The 21,023-nt window shown below is 30.6% G+C and overlaps 3 protein-coding genes across 3 annotated transcripts; 1 reads left to right on the top strand and 2 right to left on the bottom strand.

Moving 5' to 3' along the window:
- Positions 1–1,160: 1,160 nt before the first annotated feature.
- LOC145745220 (inositol polyphosphate-5-phosphatase A-like) lies at positions 1,161–8,985 on the bottom strand. The gene is made up of 13 exons (XM_082563226.1): positions 8,838–8,985; positions 8,639–8,680; positions 8,343–8,443; positions 8,006–8,093; positions 7,736–7,802; positions 7,032–7,135; positions 6,189–6,241; positions 5,701–5,820; positions 5,063–5,150; positions 3,646–3,867; positions 3,223–3,296; positions 2,942–3,056; positions 1,161–2,701 (listed from the first exon to the last, which is right to left on the bottom strand). Exons 1-13 carry the CDS (start codon positions 8,922–8,924, stop codon positions 2,531–2,533), a joined length of 1,332 nt encoding a protein of 443 aa, XP_082419352.1. The 5' UTR covers positions 8,925–8,985; the 3' UTR covers positions 1,161–2,530.
- A 1,779-nt stretch (positions 8,986–10,764) lies between these two features.
- On the bottom strand, positions 10,765–15,016 carry LOC145745954 (uncharacterized). The gene is made up of 3 exons (XM_082564134.1): positions 14,539–15,016; positions 13,669–13,844; positions 10,765–11,499 (listed from the first exon to the last, which is right to left on the bottom strand). Exons 1-3 carry the CDS (start codon positions 15,014–15,016, stop codon positions 10,765–10,767), a joined length of 1,389 nt encoding a protein of 462 aa, XP_082420260.1.
- Positions 15,017–19,237: 4,221 nt separating this feature from the next.
- Positions 19,238–20,896, top strand: LOC145745953 (meiosis 1 arrest protein-like). The gene has a single exon (XM_082564133.1). It carries the CDS (start codon positions 19,238–19,240, stop codon positions 20,894–20,896), a length of 1,659 nt encoding a protein of 552 aa, XP_082420259.1.
- The last annotated feature ends 127 nt before the right edge of the window (positions 20,897–21,023 follow it).

The raw sequence follows: 21,023 nt of genomic DNA, 5'->3' as shown, positions 1-21,023 counted from the left end.
TAACGGCTGCACGAGGTTACGTCGTGTTCTTTGTTGTGTATTTGAAACACATACAGACCAAGTGCCCCACTGTTCCCATTCAAGTGTTGTGCTACAAGTGCTTGTTGAAATAGATGTTGACGTTTGGGTGGTTGTTGACTGTGTTGTTGTAGAACTTTGTGTTGTCGTTGTAGGTACAAAACAGTTAATCACCCCATTGCTTCTTTGAGGGCCACCGGTGGTTTCCACAGGACAGCTTAAGTTATCCGAAACACAATACCTTGTCACACTTCTGCTAGTATCACCACCGGGTGTGCATACCTCACCATTTAAAATCCAACCGCTCCATGAGCCAGTTAAACATTGAGGTGTGCCTGAGAAACAAGCCTGTCTTTGAAGTACAGTGCAATTTAATCCAGTCGTGTTAAAGCAATCTAGTGTGCGCTCATTCATCCCAAAATGACAATCTCCAGAGCATAGACTAAAACTGTAAATACAAGTAGAATTAAAACAGACTGGATTGTATTCTACACACTTAAATCATGATAGCTTTAGTAATACACACTGTAGATAACAGGACAACATGTTATCCTACCTTAAGCTACCGGTGTATAGAAAGCCAGTTACAAAGCAGTCAAGGGTGCAGCCTTCATCAGTTTCTTCATAAGAAACACAGTCATCAATATCATCGAAACTACAAGTTCTAGTCCTCATAACTCGCGTGCTATTTACTTCTGTAGGCGACCACGTACTCCATTCTGTAGGTAACTGAGCTAAACAAGTCAGTATAGTAATACAGCAAAAATATAAAAGCAAGTATAGACGGCTAAAATTCATTCTTTACTATTTCGCTTTACTTATCACAGATAATGCTTTTTAGTGGTAAGGGGGAATGCTTAATAGTGTGATATTCATTCAGGCCTTATTTTACGTCATTTTAAAGAATGATTCACCTAAAGCATAAGGTCCTTATGGAGACGTAGTGTAAGCAATACGTATGCGAACAAACTATGTTTTAATTACGCACTTTTCACCCTATTAAGCTTAAATCATGGCACATTGTGATATAAAATATAGTTTAAAATAGTCATATGAAAGGTACAGGCGATGAGGTATCACAAAAAAGTAATTATTTTTTCTAAAATCATTTTTTTCAAGTTGACAACTCAATTTATTTTTTTGGTTATATTAAATTCAATAAAAATATAGGTTAGCATATTAAGCACGCGATGCTAAAAATACATACATAACAAAATACAAATTTTACACCGAATATCAAAACGTACAAAACAAAAAATATTCAAATTATACACTATATAAAAAATGCATGTTACCTACTTAAACTGTAACATGCTTTTTATATAACATCCAAGGGTTTATTGATTAAGTAGTATAGGCAAGTTAGGAAATATTAGGTAAAAGCAAGCAATATTAGGAGGTTAACTGACAACAGAAAAAATTCAGAATTGAAGAAAATGGCGTTTGTTGCTGTATAATTAAAGAAATTAATATAAAAAACAACCCACTAAATTTAAAAACCAAAATTATATTGCAAAATTGCTTAATTATTAAAGGTGTATTGACAAAATACTTCAATAAAAATATACACTTAAAACTATACTAGAGATATATATTTATGTATATTAGACAAACGGTTAAGTTGACTCAACGTATATAACAACATAGAGCTTATTATAATATAATAACGAGTTAGTATACTAAATTTTATGACGTAATACTATGCAATTATTGCAGAACCTCCATAGCCGAGTTTATAAACAATGTACCTAATTGCACGCTAATTATTGGAAGAAAATATAAACATTAAATCTCAAAATTAATGGAAGATATCAAAAAAAAAAAAACTACTGCATTTTATAGTAAAAAAATAGGTTCAATATTTTTTAAAGTTCATTATTGATAAATAGCTTCAATTTAAAATAAAAATTTTTAAAATTTTTCGGCAAAAATTAATTTAAAATTATTTTTAATGTGAGTACCTTTTTTTAAAAAAAAAAAAACTAAACAATAAAAAAAAAAATTTTTTTAAAAAAATTAGCATCATTACAAATTAATTAGTAGCTATAGCCTAAACAACCTATGGCAGTTTATACATATCAACCATTTATTTTCTAATAAGTAGCTCTAATACTTAATATATTGCATTCATTTCATCACGGAACATTCTAACATAGTAACATTAAATTCAGAAACAAATAAAAAACACAATATACAGAATACAACAAGATATTTATAATAAAACCAATAAAATATTATTTTGATTATTTGATATAAGCGCAGGGTGTTAATTTCTTGCCTATTTTTTTTGTAATTTTTTGAGCTATATAAAAACCATTTTTACGAAAAAAAAAAAAGTAACATAATTCTTTTTGTGTTTTTTTTTCAACTTATGCCGCGCTGAATTCTCGAAAACTTAAAATTTTAAATTTTCTTGTCCAGATATTGAAACTATCACACTATTACTAATAAAATTTGGTGATAGGTTTTTATTTAATTTGTGTTTTTTTAATTTTATTTTCTCCCGGAATTTTCAAGGCGAAGTCGAACCTGCCTTTTTCCCGTTACGAGACGATCTTCTCCCGTTGTTATTTTCGATTTTATTTTCACACAGGTTGGCAGTGAACGCAAGGTAAACTGGTTTATGGTCTCCCATACATACCTCTTTACCCACTGTAGTATAAGTGGTATTACCCTTGTTTTCCTAAAGAAAAAAAAATTGGAAATTTTAATTCTAAAACAGTTTTTAAACACATATTGTCCGGTAGTGTGGTATACCGTTCATGGCATCGGACTGCAAGCTAAAAGGTTTAGGGTTCGAGTCGCACCAATGCCACACTATTAGCCTATAAACCTGGCGTTTACGGATAGCTCAAAGCCATAATAATTTTTTTTTTTTCGATAAAAATCAAAAACTTTTTTTCCAATATCTTAAAATAATTACCTGTGTGTTTATCCAACTCCACGTGTCACTTGATATTAGAATACGATCACACCACGAGGGACATCTAGTGTCCATATAATGGTCGTTTTCAACTGTGTCTTCAGAGTAAGGATATCTGAGATAATTTAAAAAAATTAAAAAAGCGAGAAAAAAATCGGGTTCAATTTCAAAAAAAAATATTTTAAATAAAGTAAATATTTAACATTTATTTTTATTGGATCAAATGTTAATTATTTTATTTATAAACTTTATATTGAAAAATTAAATTGTTATATACTTACGTTGGTGCAAATGTAATAGGAAATTCTTTTAACTGACTTTTCATTAACGTTAACTCGCGATCAAAGGGTAGTAACTAAAAAAAGAATTTATTTTAAATTTGAAAGGTTATATGCAAATTTACTGAGAAAAACAAAATAGTTTTTGTTAATATATTTTCAGTAATTCTTATTTAACATTAGATGGTAAATAATAGTAAAATATAAAAAACGTTTTTAAATTTTATATTCGTAAAATGTTACTGGGTATATAGTAAATATTTAACACTTTGCAAATAAGAACTTTGCATATAAATAAATAAATAAAAATTTTACGGTACAAGAGTTGTTAAAAAAAATCAAAAATTAAAAAAAGTAAAAAAAAATGTTTTTTAGAATTTATAATTTAAAAATAAAAAATAAAATGATTAATTATCCGAAACTCACATGTTGATATTCTGGGTGTTTCTTTAAAATCGATTTATCAACTTCAAATAATTTCTTTTCGATTTTCACAACCACTTCTTGAGTTCCATTTTGCGTCGACTTTTTTTTCATAGTCCGCGTAAAGCGACTCGACCGCTTGCCTCCATTGCGGTAAACAAGCCTAATTGGGTCGTCTCCGTTTGGAGCCCGCACCACTTGTTTTTGAGAGTCAGGGCACAAAGACTTCAAGAAAAAATTCAAATTTTTTTTAATCAAATTTTTATTATTAAAAAAACTTTTTTTTTAATTGAAAAAAATTTAAGGTATTGTACATGTAAAAAATGGTTTAAATATTAGGTCAAAAATTAGATGCATATTTTTATGTAAAAATAAGGCCCTCTTTACATAACAGGATACATAGTAAACCATCAATTCGGTACAAAACCGTGAAAAGCATTGAACTGTGGACAACAAGTATAACATAACCTAACCACGTCTATTTTTGGCCATTAATCTAACCTTAACAGAGTTCCTATTGTCAAATTGAGGCGTTTATTGAAGCGGAAATATAGACTGTATAAGCTAGCAATATAGCCAGCAGTTAGAAAACAAATATTCAAAATTTTACGTAAATTTTTTGACAAAAAAAAATCCAATTTTTTAAATTCCCATTTTCCCAATTTTTAAAGAATTTTTAATGAAAATTTTCTCATGAATATTCTTTTTAAATATAAAGGGTAACGTTATGTAATATGACACCAAGTTTGTTGCATGGTTAAATGCATCATATTAAATGGGTAATAAATGTGTAACCCTTCCGTTTTGTAGATAAGTGCGTCAATGTTATTAAGTCACCAGCATTTATATCATCAAAAATATTAAATCAACAATTAATAATCAAGTAATACCGAAAACAAAAATATTTTTAAGTGTTTTAAGATGGTTGGGGAAATATATTCAATACCAAACAACAAAAATACTGAAAAAATTTTTTTTTAAATAAATTAGCAAAATTTTAAAATTTTTTATAAATTTTTTATAAGGTTATATTGTAATGACATTAGCACCCAATTAACCTTAATAACATAGGAAATGTGCCCTACTAAAACTTAAATAAACCAAGATTTAGGATAGGAAATGTCACTAAAAATTAAGGACTACTTGGTTTATTTTTTACACGTTTGCAAAAAAGAACATCCTGTTTTATGTAAAACGCATGTCAATTTAGTATATACTGTATTAAACAATATGGTATATAGGGTAGTATATTAACCCTATATTTAGAATTTTTTAAGGCAATATTTAAATTACTTTTTAATAATTAAATTCTACCACAGAATGTTAACAGTTTTACTGTTATTTTATTTCAAATTTCAAAGTTTTTTTACTTTTTTTTTAATTAAAAAAAATTATTTATTAAAAAAAAATATATAAATACCTTTATTAATTTTTTAACATCAAGCCTAAAATTGAAGTCGCCGAAAACAAAAAAGGTTCCGTTATTAACAGCATGTTGTTCTTTCAGTCTAAAAATTAAAAAAATATTTGGTTGTTATTTAAAAACAATATATCAACTCGACATTAGCACATTCATCAAAAAAATAATTAGATTGTTAGCATATACAAACAAAAAAATAATTAATTAACGCAGTAAATATAAACACAAAGTTAGACCGTGTTTAAATTTTTTAAATTTTTTTATTAATACATTTTTTAACTTTTAACACTGGATTTGGCGCTAGGTAAAAATAGTAATTTTTAGTATGTAGATTTATCCTAGATATGGAAAGATTGAATTTAAGACCAAAACACATATAGTGCTGTTTGTTACCACAACCCAGACTCGAGTTGTCTTTGGCAGTTAAAGACCATATTATCCAATAATTAAGCTGCTGATTGCTTTTTGGCTCAGTTGGTTTTTAAATTGTTTATGATGCCTTACTTAAGGGTGCTACATCATGAAAGCAGTCAGAACTGATCCAATGACCTCATGTAGTGGAGCCAAGAGTTCTAACCACTACACAACGCTGCTAGTACTCAGTCTTTTTTATTATTTTTGTAAAAATAATGTAATACCTTTGTACTACAAATTTAAGAGCTCGTTTTCGATTAGCTGTGTACATTGATGGACTTCTATCCACTGATATAAGGTTGCTATCATCATGGAATAAGTGAATATTTACAAATTCTATCACTCTAAAAACAATTAAAAATAATATTGTAATTTAAAAATAAACCTTTTTTTAGAAAATACATTTTGCTGACCTTTTAAAATGAAAAGATATTTTATTACATAGACAAACAAAAATTGTGTAATTCTGATACGGAATAGAAACTAAAGTTATTTTTAAACTTTATTGCTTATTTAATATTACAAAAACAAAAACAGCCATTATTTCCTATATAATAAATCCTATTAAGCCTTAATTAAATCTGATAGTTGATAAGACGAATATATTGATTATGGAAGGCCATTCTATGGTATAAGTATTTCCATAGGGATATGATATATTAATTGGAATGGTAATGTAGTGGTTAGAATAGATATAAATTATTTAACCTACTTTTCATGTATTTTCCATCTTACACGACTATAACCTTTTCTAGACCACTTGCACTGAAAAAAAAAAAAGATTTTAAATATTTTAAATACAAAAGATTGTTGAATTTGCATATGGTTTTAAACAATGCATTGAAGATATAAATAAATGTAGCTTGCATTGAATTATTTGTATATTGTCAAAACACAAAATTGCATTTCAATTCAAAATCTGAGTCGAAATGAGAATTTTTGGAGTATATGTAATTTTCTATACCACAACAATTATGCTTTACAACTAATAGAAAGCAATAAAGATGGAACAATGTATTAGAATATTCTTTGCACAATAAGCTATTACCAATAGAAATTAAATTCTAAAGATTTGACAAGCAATGGTTTAAACGTGAACCCGCAGCGTAGTAAAGTAAATACATCTGCTACACCACATTAGGTCGTGGGTTCAATCCCCACTGCTTTCATGCTGTAGTGCCCTTGAGTAAGGCACTATAACCGGTAGGACCTTCTGCTAAGCCAGCTTTTAATCAGCGCATAATTACCGGGCAATTATAATCTATATAATATCCCAAACTGCTAAAGGCAACTCGAGACTTGGTCAGAGTAACTGATGTTATTATATGTTTAGGTTGTGTATTAGACTTTCCCACATCAAGAATAAAGATATATACAAAAAAAATTGTCAAAATAGAGTTACAAAGTATTGAGTAATCAATCATGGGAAAATCACTCAATTGTCTGCAAGTTAAAAATAACCTTCGTTAAGGTCAACATTAATCAATCTGTCTAAAATTTGACGTATTAATTGGCTTTGATATCGGAATTGTGAGGTTGTTTGTGGTATACTCACATCAGGAAAAAAATCTTGTGCAAATTTTTCTTTCAGAATGTGAGGTAACTTTGCAACGTCTTTCCAATTCATTTCTTTGCCACTGACTTCTTTAAATTCCTCACCTTCAAAAAAATAACAAAATTTAATAAAAAAATTAAACTTTCGAAAAATTACAATTTAAAAAATAATTTAAAATTTGCAAAAGCAATATATGCTTCTGAAATATTTTTTTGCAGGAATTTAAATTCCTTTCATATAATTTAAAATACAATTTTATATACACTTTAATTAGCTTACAAAATATGTTGAATAAAGGTTAATTAGGCTATTCATATTTGAAGTTTGAACTTCGGTTATCAAAACAAAAAATTATTTTTAGCTTAAAAAGTGTCTTTTCTTATGTAACAAAATCTCTTTTAAAATTAAACACTAAAATATGTACCTAATGCCCCGTAAAATTTGTTTTGTAAAGGAAATTCATTAGAGCGTAAAACCATAAAGTTTTGCATAGAACAAAAAAAATTCCCACGATTTTTAATTTGGCAAAAAACTTGAAATTATAAACACAGACGTTTAATAATAGCAACGATGATAAGACAAGATCTTAAGGTTATAAATATTTACATTAAATTACTACCGGCAATTTTCTAAAATCTATAGGTCATAAAAATTTATGCCAAAAAATCAATTTTAATTTATTTTTTATTAAATTTTTTTCTTACTTGTGTAATCATATTGAAGAGCATTATCTTTAATATCTTCATGAATAAAATAGAAGCATCCAAGTGCCTAAAAAGATTAAAAAAGTGGATTAAACTTAATACAATGCACTGTAAACCCTATATTTTTAATTAAAATTTTAAAACCAAAAAAAATTTTTAAATGAAAAAAAATCAAATTTCTAAAAAAAAATGAAAACTCAAAATTAGTGTATTTATATGAGCTATATTTTTAAATACATATGTTGATAAGGTTTTTGGTAATTTACTTACAGTGTATTGGTCGACAAAATTGTAATCTCCATCCATGTAACCTCGAACCGTTACAAACTCTTTCATGGATTCACAATCCTGGACTTTTCTGTATTTCAAATCATTTTTTTAACAAAAAAAAACAGGACTTTTTAATACAAAAAAACGGGACTTCTTAGAACCATAAAGTTAACAAGAACATTTAGAATTAAAGCATATAAATATATAAACCGTAAATGAAATAAAAATTTGGCAAGAGTTCTTAAAGTAATAAGTTAATTTCTGGACTGTGAAAAAAATATGATCCAAAATAATGATCGACATATAATTAAAAATATTTAAAGACAACTTTTTTTACTTAAAAAAGGCTTTTACTGGCTCCATAGAAGATTTGTAATCCTTTCCTCCTATTTCCTGGCAGTGCAAAGCTACAAACTTTGGTTTGTGTTTTTCAATAACCTAAAAACAATAAAAAAAATTTAACAAAAAATTGCATTAATTTTTTGAAAAATAATTAAAATTTGCTAAAAAAAATGTTTTTGCAAAATTAGTTTGATATTTTTTATCACTATATATTAGATAGCCTATATAAGAAAATTTTAAATAACATAAATGCATTTTTATATAGTATTAATTAAATAAAAATATAATTACCTGAGAAAACTCATCTAACCATACTTGCTGTATTCCTTCAGGCTATGAAAAAAATAAAATTAAAATTTTAATAAAACATATATAATTAAAATATAAACTGTTGTTTTAACTAATTTTTTATTTAAATATTATTAGAGTAATATTCCTATGTGTAAACTGGTTTAAAAAAATAATAGAAAAACCTTAAAAAAATTCTTACATCTTCAAATAGGGTTCCAACATTTGCAGTTATTAGAAGAAAATTTGCATTTATCTCCACTTTTAAAACATCATTTTCAGAAGCCATTACCCCTTTTAATAAATTTCTAAAAGTATTCTCCAAACACTTAATTTTAAAGGATAACAAGCCTACCTAAAAAAAAATATCCGAATACTTTTAATATTTGAAACCTCAAACTGTCAAATGCAAAAAATTGTTTTGCTAATAATAAACTCTATTTAACTTTATACATTTTTTAAAAATATTTCACAATAAGTCATTTACATCTGAATGAACAAAGTTGTAATAGTATTCCTATCAGCTAAAATTACAAAGTATTTCGAATCTGCAAGGCGTAACTATAGAAAACAAATAGCAAAAGGGAAAGTCGCTACATCAAATGACAGATTGACAGTTTACCTACACTTATGCTCACAAAATAGAGAAACATAATAACCTTTTCCTTTTTACATTCAACCTATTTGTGGCATAATTGCTACGACCCTATCAATCATCACAGATATATGAATATACGTTCAAATATTTTCAGTTCAACTCTGACGTTTTACTCGACTTCCGACTTGTTTTGATTTAGAAGGCGAAGTTGTAACTATGTGTGACACTCTAAGCGCCATGGTGCAAAAACATAACAATTTAGAGTTTTTTTTTCAAGGCAGTACTTACAAAGCAAAATTCGAAATAACCAAAAGTCAAAATCGTTAAATAGTTAAAAATAAATTAGTATAATATAATAAATTGTTCTTAAAGCAATTTAATTCGCACATAAATGTCAAAAACTCAACATAATATTATTAAATAGGTTCAAAGGGCTAAATTTATAAAGCCTACGAATGATATATAGTAACAAACACATTGTCATGCTTTGGATCAAGTGCGTTATTACTTTAATATTAACTAAATTGGCAACTTTAAAGTAAAAGTATTAAATTTAAAAATTTGGGTGTAACTTTAAGCCTATTTAAGATAACAGTTAAAAACTTTTTTCAATCCACTTAATGACAATGTTAATATTGATTCTGTCAAAATATTTTGGGCCACGTAAATTTTTGGAATCAATTACATGTCATCTTAAATGTTTTTAAAGTTTTTGCATGACACCATTATAATCATGTAAAAGCATTCGTCAGAATATTTCCAAAGGTTTAATTGGGGCTTTTTACAATAAAGGCGACATAATCTGCTTAAGTTTGCATAATTGATTCTGGCCTGAGCGAAATAATGAAATAAAGCTTCTGTTTGGCTTGTGTTTTGTTCTCTTTATTATGCAACAATACCGGTTTCGTTTCGATTTAAAGTTTGCAAATTGAGTTTTATTTCTAAACCAGTTGCGAGGTGCTGGTTGTTTGGCAACGCTCAGCGCTTAGGGACTAATAGTTACACGTTTCTCTTGCCTTAAAACCGTTTAAAATCGGTACACACGACCACAAGATTGATCAATACTTTGTAACAAAATCGTAAGAGCATTTTCGAGATCCATTACCTCAATTAAAAGCATGTCGGCTACACGCAGGCCTGCGGCGACACAAAAAGTTACATCTTTTAATCGATCACGAAACTGTGCTATGCAAGGTAGTAATGCGATTAACGATTAATTTTAAGTCGAAATTTTAACCCATTTCGAATAGGGAGAAAGATTAGGCCCAAAACTATGACTTGTTGAAGCAATAAAAACAACAAACCCAGAGTAAATAGTTCCGTTTTATTAACAGCGGCAAAACGTGTACACACAACAGTAATAACATTTAATTAAATTAAAACAAACATTATTCATAAGGACAAAGTAAAAGTAAATATGTAATACTGAATATAAAGTCTTGTGATATCTTCATACTAAATAAATATAAGAACTTAAGATTCTTAAAATTACACTAAAAATTAGCCATGCAACGACAATTGTATATTTAAGCTAATATTTTTGCATTCCTGTTTCCCCAACAATTCCACTTGCTAGGGTATTAGGACAAGCGTTAAAGATAGAATCAATGTTATTAATTCCGGTCGACGAGGCACCGGTCACGTTAAAAGAACCCGGGCCTGGCACTCGGCCGGCACCGCACATGGCAGCAACTGCCGCCGCGTTTTTATTTCTCGAAAACATTCCGACGTTAAAAGAACCCAAATGTGGCTGGGGTGGTTGAGATGTAGGGCTACTTGAGCAGGCGGCTGTGAACTGGGTTGTGTAGGGTGGCATTCCGGAATGAAACTGGTCGTTTCTAGTCTTGTAACCTCCGTACAGAAGCGACTTGAACTGCCTTTCTTTTTCAGTTTCTGAGTCGTTTTCGTCATGGTGTACTGAGTTATTGTTATTAAAAGAAGACGAGGGTTGGTCGGAGTGTAAAGAATGGCGGTCTTCTTCTCCGCTTAATACGTCACTATCATCGTTATCCGAACATCTCTTTAACGAGGCCGATTGCGATCCTGTGCTAGACCTTGCGTCAGAAAGATTATCCCCCATTGCATCATACCCCGTGACGTCATCCTTGTTGTGACGTAGAGGCGATGAGTTTTCCTTGTGGCTGATAGCTTCGAGTTCTCGTTCTTTGAGTTTTTGGGTGACTTCGCCGTCTTGTCGTTTTTTTGCTGATGCCATCTCGGCCGCGTGCCGTTTCCGCCATTTTGTTCGACGATTTTGAAACCAGACCTAAAAATATTTAAAAAAAGTGATTTAAAAAAAATGTTAAATTTCTTTAAATTAAAACCATTTCAATAACAGCATTAACTGTAAAATAATCTTAATTTTAACACTTATATTAAGACAAAACCACCTAAAAAAAATTTAAAGAAATTTTTAATTTATAAACGTAAAATATTGATAAATTTAAACATTTTTTCCCACCAAAAAAACATAAAAGAACTTGTATTTTAAAATTTATTTAATATAAAAAAACTAATGTTTGTAATTTGTTTTAAAGATATTAACAAAAATAATTTTAAATAAATTCAGACGAGCAAATTAAATTATAAAAACTACAAAATTCATGTAAAACTTAGAAAAAAATGTTTACAGAAAAAATAAGATTTAGTTTTCATATGCTAGTTTGTTATGGTAAATTCCTAATTAAAATTTTTTTTTTTTTACTTTTATTTTTTTTTTTTTAACTTTTCAGCGTCGCGAAATTTTTTTCAAGGTCACCTAAAATCGCAAGGGTCACGTGACCACACATTAAACCAAAGCGTGTGTGAACCAATTAAACGCTTATGTCAGTTACAAGTTGACGCGGCGCGCAACTTAACAAAGAACAATTGAAATCGGCGATAATTATCCAATCAGTGTGTTACTTGTAATATAGTCTGACGCATTTGCGTAAAACAATACAAAATCAGCCAAGCGCTTAATTAGCATTGTCTTGAAATGTCAACAATATGCTATTTAAACTTGAAGATGAATGTGGATTACTTAGGATTAGATAATTCCCACCAAAAAAGCGAATTTCAGTTGATTTTTAATTCTTAATTAAACGCTCTTAAGCTGAATTTAATCTCTGATTTTCTCGTATTTTTTAACTTGTTAATTTCGGATTTTTTTGAGAATTTTTTCGGCCTTTTTTTCGATTTTAACACACGGTCTAATCTTGATTTAATTTCGATCGCTAATTGATTGAATTTTTTATTAAATCGTAAGATTATAACTGTTTTCAGCGATTATTAAGCTGTGAAAAATCAATCAACGTCGAATCGAATGTTGTATAATTATATTATCATACCAAAGGTCTGAATATTCGACTTTTTCAGCGCAGGACTTTTTTTATTTCGAGTTGCCGGCTTGAAAGTCTAATTTAGGACGTAATTTAATTCCAGTCGTTAATTGGATAAATTATTTGTCTTCACAATTCGATTGCCTTGTGCCAGAAGAATAAATTTCAATCCACGTTTAAATAAGACGGGAAAGCGATTTAGCCCTTAAATCTAGGTTTAATAAACTTAAAAACTAACGACATAAAGGCATACGCAAAAGCCTGACCTTTAAATCACGTCAACCGATAGTCGATAATTCGACCTGTCAAAAAATATTTCAATTTAAATTAGCATTGGATTGTTTTATTGTTGTTATATTGTTTCTATGGATAAGGTCAAAGAGTCAATTTAGGCTACATATCGTAAATACTAAGATTAACAGCCGACTGGCGGCTTTATAAATGTCTTAGGCCTAAAAGAGACAATTCTCTTTTGAATTTGTACAAAACTAATGGCCACTAGGAACCATAAATAGGACCTAAACTGACACGTTTATTTAATTGGTTAAAGTCATTTCTCAGTGTTGTCATTTACTAATTATATGAGACCGATCGCTTGTCAAAAACTCGGCGGGATCAATCGTCCGCTTGAGCCGCTGATTAATATTTTATTTATCGGGCTTCGCGCGGTGACAAAAATTTAAAGTGCTTATTATTGGAGATGAATATAATCTCATTATAAAGGAGTCGATATAAAAAGAAATCAAAATTTATCATCGTTCATTAAATTACCGATCACATAGCTCCTTTAAATCTTAATTCAATTTAAGGTTTTATCGCATTATATGACCATTAAGCGCTAAACTAAACTAGCTTTTTTATAGCGACGAATTTATTACGTAATTTTATATCGCATTAAATATTTTGAAAAATAAAAAAAATATTTTTAATGGATAATCCATTTAATTTGTCGCTTTATTAAACCTAAAGTGGTTTAAATTAAGCGTTAATTCAAAAAAAAATTGAAAAGTAAAAAAAAAATTAAAAATAAAAAAAAATTAAAACTGTTTTTTTTTATGTTACTTTTTAATACGGTAGTAACTTCAAAATAAATTTTATTAAAAAGAAGTGGTTACCTTGACTTGAGACTCTGTCATTGCAAGTGAATACGCCAATCTAGCTCTTTCAGGCCCCGCCAGGTATTTACTCTGTTCAAAAGTTTTTTCCAAAGCGAATATTTGTTGACCAGAAAAAGTGGGTCTGGTGTGTTTCTTACGACCATATTTCTCCATAACTATAGTCGAGGGCGACCCTGTTTAATTATTAATTAAAAAATTGATTACAAATTATTTTATTTATTTATTAATTATATATATTTATTTAAAAAGCTAAACGAATAATAATTATAACCATAGAAAGAAAACCTATTTAAAAATAAAAATAAATTTAAAATATAAATTAATAAATTATACAGAATTAACCAACGAAAAAAAACAAAAAATAATTAAATAAAAATAAATTAAATGACTCAGCTAATTTATTTTAACTATCATAATATTGTTAACAAAAAACAAGCATGTTTTATCGTAATTAACATTCAAAAATACAGAAATTTATTTTTGTTCTGTTTACATTATTATTAATATAAATTTTGTCCACCTGCTTTTAACTTATTTTTTTATAATTTCGCACGGAATAAAAAATAAAAAATTAAATTATTTGATGTTTTTGTTAATTTAATTAAATCACATTAATCAATAGAACGCCATGATAACGCAAAAAAATATAAAAAAAATAAAATAAAGTATATTTATTACAAAGTTATATTTATTTATTATTTTTAAAAGTTTGGGTCAATCTTTGTAAGAATAAGACAACTATTAGAGTCCGCAAATAAAAAAAAATTACCGGGGTAATAATAACCGCCATTTTAATAATTAACAATCATTTGTAATCTATAAAAAATAAATAAAATACATTTTTTTTATAAATGAAAAAATTCTCACCGTTTATTGTTAATTTTTCTCTCCAGTCGTCGGACATCACCCCGGGCCAATAAATCGGTGGTCTTCCCGGTAACTCGGCAAGGGGCTTGCTAAATCTCGCCCCAGGGTTACCCATAACGCCCCCGCCCAAGTACATGGCAGCTGCTTGGGCCATCACCGCCCCCTGACTGGGTGAGAATCTTTGTGCGGCTTGGGAGTTAGCAATGCTCATTAAGGGACTAGTAGCTGGGTCTGAGTTTTGGGAGTTCGAAGCGATGGATCGACTTAGAATATCATTAATACCGAACGGGGTACCATTTTGTAGAGATGGGTGCATGGGTCGCGCAGCTGAGTTCCCGTTGAAAGTAGAGTAGGGGTAAAAAGGCATAGACCCGGGTGATTTCCCGTCCATAATACCGGCTGATGCAGCAGCATGTAAGGCACTCATCGCAACAGCTGCTGGATTCCCTCCAAACATAAATGTCCCAGAGTCATCCATTTTTATTTTAAAGACTGATTTTCAGTTTCAGATAATAAATATAATAGTCTAAAGCACTATAACAAAATGATAGTTAAATACAGGTAACCTTTCACCAATTTTTCTAACAATTTATAATAGAGATAAACCTAAAACAGTTGTCTTACTGATATAGCTGTTAAGAGTTGATTGCTAATTATTCTACGCGCTTAGACTTAACAAAGTAGCCTTTAAATAGGTATCAAGTAGTTGCTTGCATGTACATAACACACACAACATAAAATACATAACTGACTAAAGTCAACAATATCTTTGTTTATAAACGAGCGAGTTTTTCTTCGTTTTATGCCCGCTACACTTTATAACTGTTTGCCCTTTTCTCTCTCTTTAGCATCTCTAGGAATGTAAAGGATCCAATTAATTGGCAAGTGATCTAATTTGTCGTAATGACGTTGTCTTGCTCGCTCTTGCACTTGGAAATCGACACTCGCTGAAAAATCGACATGGGAAATTTTTCTTAATTTTTGAAGTTCAATTGGTCGGAAAATTTGCAAAAGTCAAATAATGACCTTAAAAAAAAACGGTCACCCATATATTTTTTTAAAGCGCGACCTCTAAAAATTTAAAACTCAATTTAAAAAAAAATTTAGCCATATTTTTCTTGTATCAACTTAACGTTAATATATATCATAAGCGATAAAAAGTGCAATCGTACATACAAACAAACTCGCCATATGCTGTGTCTCCTAGCTTTCTTTATTAATGAATGATTTATAGCCATCAATTTATCAGTGAGCCGCGCTCGCTGGCAAAATAATGCTGTCCGGCAAAAATTAAGCTAACGCCTGCTGGACATGTTTATTCGCTACCGGATCTGATCGAGAGCAAATAACCTGCCAACTGAGCTATAAATTCATCAACGGAGTACTGATCTATGAAAACACGGTGTTAGCGTGTATAGACAAGAAAATTATTCATCCCGAAGATAGAGTAAACGGCTCTGTTATTACAGTAGCAGTTTACCTTTTTGGCTAAGTGCATTGCAAACACGAGCGCGGCTTGCCTTAATTTACGACTTCATTCGAACGAACCCGCTAGTGATGACGTCACAAGCAAACAAAACGCGGGAAAGTTGTCAATTCGTGACGCGAATACACATTATAAATTGGGAGTCGAACAAACAAAAGCACAACGACGTGAAGGTTTGGTGATATTGAAGCGGTTGTTGTTACATCAATTAATTACCAGCGCGTAAGAGAGCATTTTTACGATTACGAAAATCAAATAATGTCGTCCTCCTTTTACAATTTTCTTGTAAAATGGCGTACTACATAATATCAACGTTTATATTACAATAACTATAAATTAACACCCGATTTCTATTAAACTAACCCTATTTTTATGAGTCATCTGCAAACATTATGATTAAGTATTATTAACGAATAAAAAATTAGATAATAAGATAGTATTAGCGATAATAAAATAATAGTAAAAAAACTTTTTTTATCTGCGTCATTTTCCAGTAAATTAAATCCTAGAAAATTATTTTTTTGTGAGATAATTTTTTTCTGATTAACTAAAACAACAAACCTGATACTACGAAATTATCACGCCATACTATTAGCAATTATTACACAATATAAACTAAGTTATGATAAGCCTTATTTAGTTAGTAGCTTAATAAATTTGCACGTACTCTTGATATACGTGGGTCTTTAGACTAAACTTTTCTCCTTGAAAGTCAAGACGAGAAAAATGAGTTTTTATCGCGAAGATTTGATCAAAAATAGGGTGCTCCGTCTTAAATAATGCGGTCAGTCAAACGGGCCGACTATGAAGCCGTTTAACGCTTTACCTTAATACGGACACTGACAAAAAAACTGGCGATAATTAAAGTGTGGCGCATTTATCGGCCTAATCTTGCACCTGTCAGAAGTTAACAGGCTTTCATTTTATGTACATTCGTGTAAGGTTAATATCTTGTCGTCGGTTGATCTTAATAATTTTTTAATGCATACTTTATTGGCCTGTTTATTTGTGTGTATAAACTCGACAGGAACACATTTAGAGTCTTGTTTGTTTTCTTTAGTCGTGTAAACGTTGTGGTTTATACTCTGATAAAGTATTGGGTTAAAAATATCGCTTTTTAAATGCCATGCACATCGAATAGACAATCTTCCGTAACTAAAATAGAATCTTAAATAAATTCGATTTATAGTCAATTGATGATGATATGCTTTATCACGGAAGTGATAATGCCAGATCCACATCATTATTTAGCTAACTTTTCTCCATACAAGGGCTTAAACGCCAAAGGCCTAAATATGCGATACACTTAAACATATCTAGCGGTTACACGGACAGTTAAATGGCAATAAAATCTTGTTAACGGAGCAATGAATAACCATTATTTATCTCTGAAGCATCTTTCAGACATTATAAATATGGCTTAAAGTCCTCATAGTGCTTAGCCAAGCGATTTACGATATACACACAAATGCGAAATTCATGTATGGTGTATTTAAGGTGCGTAATTGAGATATGGTGGCACGATATCATATACCTTATGTTTGTTTACGATACGATAATTTAGTAGGCGAAAGATGGATCCCAAAATAGGTAAAGATATAATAGCAATAATAACAAAAAATAATGGATAATTATTTATTTCGTAAGTAGAGTCAATATTATTTTAAACTATTTTTTTTATTCTTGTATGGTTTGCGATAATTAAAAATTTCCTTCCAAAAAACATCGATATTTATTGTCGTTATTATGTTAGGCCGAATTTTCAATATGGTGTCCAATTTTTACGCTGTTATAACTTTTTATGCCACGTGTCATTTTCCAACAAGGGACTTATTTACATGTAAACATAATGCCATAATTCTCGACTCCAGGCCAATAAAGCAATGACGTTTTTCTCTCGGGACTGAATTCATTTTGCCAATATTGACGCCAAAAAAGCAATATTCTATTCCCGAATTAAATCGCAGTTTATCTAAAGAGCTAGTAGACCATTTGAGCTCATTGCAAAACGGCGTCTTGGGACTAGTTGACAGGTAACGTAATTTGCTGATCGCGTGGCCACGATTTTACGCCAATAATATTGTGTAATATCGCGCGAAAAGCCTAATCAAATCTGCACTGAAATATGGCAGATGGGCTAACCTATTGACTATATGGATTGAACTCCGCGGCCCGATATAATAAAAATCTTATAAATATTCAATAGACATATTGGTAGTTATAATAGAAGAATAAAGATAAGCAAACAGTTTAATATTAAAACTTAACTAAAAATTCGTTTTTTACCAGTTGTACATCATTAATAAAAGGGTGATTTAAAAATTAAAATATGGCAACATAAACGGTAATAAAACTTAACAAGTAAATTATTGAACTACGATTACTTAGAAAAAACAACTACTTGGCAATACCTTTTTTATTAATAATTTACCCGCGTTGTGAACTGCGTGATGTGCTATGTTTTAGCCTCTTTGAAAAGCGGCAAGCCATGTAGTTGCCTCATCACGATAACAGTCAAGTGGCAAACAAACAAAAACAGTTTGCTCCCGTCATTATAGTTCGTGTCCACCAATTAAATAACCGCCAGTTAGCAAGCATAATTAATATATCAAAGGTGCCTAAATGTTAAGCGATATCGAAATAAACAAAGGCAAATATGCCATAATAGGGCGCGTCTAATTGCTTAGCAAATTAGGCCACAAGATAAATTGCGGCCACAATAAATTACTAAAGCACCTCCTAATTTCGTGCTAAGTTGATGACACTTGTTTCAATTGGGATTTTTAAAGTTAGACACCACGCCAAATATTTACCCAGTAAAGCTAATAATTGTGTGATTAATGTTTTTTTATTGCCGAACTTTCGGTAAACATCTACAGAAGCAAAACCGCACTGATAAACTTAAGTAGGCCTGTGTGTTGAAACAAGTAATTAATTAATATTGTAATTAAAAAATAATTAAAAATGATATTTAATGGCAACATGGCGTGCTTATTCAACCGATTCATAAACAAAAATTTGCGGACGACTTGCGAACTCTGTAATCTTTTGTAGGCTAAAAACTTACAAATTAAGCCTTTGATTGCCTAAATCAACTGTTATAAGTTAATTTAGTCATTGGTTTTTAATAAATAAACATCTTACCAAACTGCAAGCAGCAGTATGTAAAACCTGTGTCTTTTGTTAGGTTACCAAGCAGCATATTTGGCAAAAATGATTCGAAATTCCACAACTCCAGGCTTCCTAAACGTTCGTTATCCATTTTCAAGGCAACCTGCACACTGCATTATAATCGACTTGACATCAAATTTTACAAATGAAAGCATAGACATTTTGGGTGACGGAATTGACCGTTTCTTTACAGTTGTTTGTAATATGGCCAGTGGACAGCACCGTGTACCATTTGTTAGCATACTTGCTATGTCGCGAAATACTGAAGTTTTGTTGTCATTTCAGCGTTTATCAAAATCTTTGTGCCCTCGTATAGGCTCAGCGATTATAGAATTAAAGAAATTAGTTACCGCCAAATTAGAAGACAATGAAAACACAAAAACAGATCTTGATTTAAAAATGTTTGAACATATTATCCGAGATGCTGATTTCCAGTTTAAAAAGATTAAAGGTTCAGCTGGATTACTGACAAAGCTGGACGTTACAATTATTTCTTGCCACGACTGTGGAAAGATTCGACATCCGTTAACTCAGGCCTTATCCAAGCTTAGCCTCTCTGACATACGACATATAAACGCAGTGTGTTTAACAAGTAATGACCAATCAAATTCGTTTGAAATGGAATCGTCCCAGAGTCCGAAGGACACGCTTTCGGACGACAACCTAGACTTGACTGGAATTTTGTCTGTGCACAGTTTGGAATGCGACGATTTGTCTATTGAGGCTTTATTTAGAGAGTGGTTGCATGACAGAAGTACCGACAGGGAGCATGTCCATCTGGTTTTCAATGTAAAAATCTACCACGAGAACTACATCATTAAGTGCGACTTTAAAGAGAGAATAATAGACCCATCGGAAATACCGTTCCATAACCGTTTTGAAATACCGTTAACCGGTCATGATTTTGCCGATACTACTACATTAACAGCTAGGCCAATGCCCAAAAACGCTGAATGTGTTCCTATCACCCATTTGAATATTATTAAACGTGTTCCAATGGACTCTATATGCGAATCAGTGATATTTGGGAGACCGCTGTTATTATGTAATTCCAGTTGTTGGCAAATGGAATGGGATGAGCTGGAATCAAACCAGACAAGGTTCAACGCTTTATGTCGCTCACTATCGGATAACAAAGAATGTTTAATTGCTGAAAATGGGGCTCCTCTAGGCACTAGTAAACGCGGCTTAGCGCAAAAACTTCCGACTGGTTTGTTTGTTATAATGTCATCGCAAACCCTTGGGAGCTTACTCCTAAAGTCAATAGCATCCAGGGATATATTATTATCATCTCAGGTACCAGTTTTGCCGAAGTGGGACACGATAAGCAGTTCGTCAATGGAAGAAATCAACCAAGTGCTTAAAAGCGTCGAACAGGCGTACAACTTCAACCCTTTGCTGTTTAAAATCGGGTTACCAGAGTCGCTACAACCTAACACAAGCAATAACACCACGAACCAAAGAATACCGAAGAAGCAAAGCGTAAAGCGAAGTTGGCAAAAAGAATGTGTTAAACCCACAACCGGTAAAGCTGCTAGCTTTACTGCACCGCGGCCTACATCAGCCAATCAAAATGCTGGGGATCCGGACTATAAGCCAAAACCCTTTAAATATAATTTATCAAATAAGAAAAACAACGCTAACGTCGCTCGGCAACTTAAAAACAACGACGTCACTTTTGAAGATTTCTACAATTTTTAATTCTTATTTTTTGTTAGCGTTTTTTTCTGCTTTTCGTTTTTTTTTTATTTTTTTTTATAAATATTTAATTAAATAAATAAGAAGAAAACTGTATAACGTATATAGGTAAAACGTGAAGGCTTAAAAA

The sequence above is a fragment of the Corella eumyota genome, chromosome 3 (genome assembly GCF_963082875.1).
Source record: "Corella eumyota chromosome 3, kaCorEumy4.1, whole genome shotgun sequence".
Taxonomy (NCBI): Eukaryota; Metazoa; Chordata; class Ascidiacea; order Phlebobranchia; family Corellidae; genus Corella; species Corella eumyota.
This window is presented reverse-complemented; position numbering and strand designations above follow the sequence as displayed.

Excerpts from the sequence above, each read along its gene's own strand:
- LOC145745954 (XM_082564134.1), bottom strand. The coding sequence starts at position 15,016 with ATGGATGACTCTGGGACATTTATGTTTGGAGGGAATCCAGCAGCTGTT. Across the intron at positions 13,845-14,538 it reads AGAAAAATTAACAATAAACG|GGTCGCCCTCGACTATAGTT; the intron begins GTGAGAATTTTT and ends ATAATTAAACAG. Across the intron at positions 11,500-13,668 it reads TGACAGAGTCTCAAGTCAAG|GTCTGGTTTCAAAATCGTCG; the intron begins GTAACCACTTCT and ends AAATATTTTTAG.
- LOC145745953 (XM_082564133.1), top strand. The coding sequence starts at position 19,238 with ATGATTCGAAATTCCACAACTCCAGGCTTCCTAAACGTTCGTTATCCA.
- LOC145745220 (XM_082563226.1), bottom strand. The coding sequence starts at position 8,924 with ATGGCTTCTGAAAATGATGTTTTAAAAGTGGAGATAAATGCAAATTTT. Across the intron at positions 5,821-6,188 it reads AGATGGAAAATACATGAAAA|AGTGATAGAATTTGTAAATA; the intron begins GTAGGTTAAATA and ends AATTGTTTTTAG. Across the intron at positions 5,151-5,700 it reads CTTAAATTTGTAGTACAAAG|ACTGAAAGAACAACATGCTG; the intron begins GTATTACATTAT and ends TTTAATTTTTAG.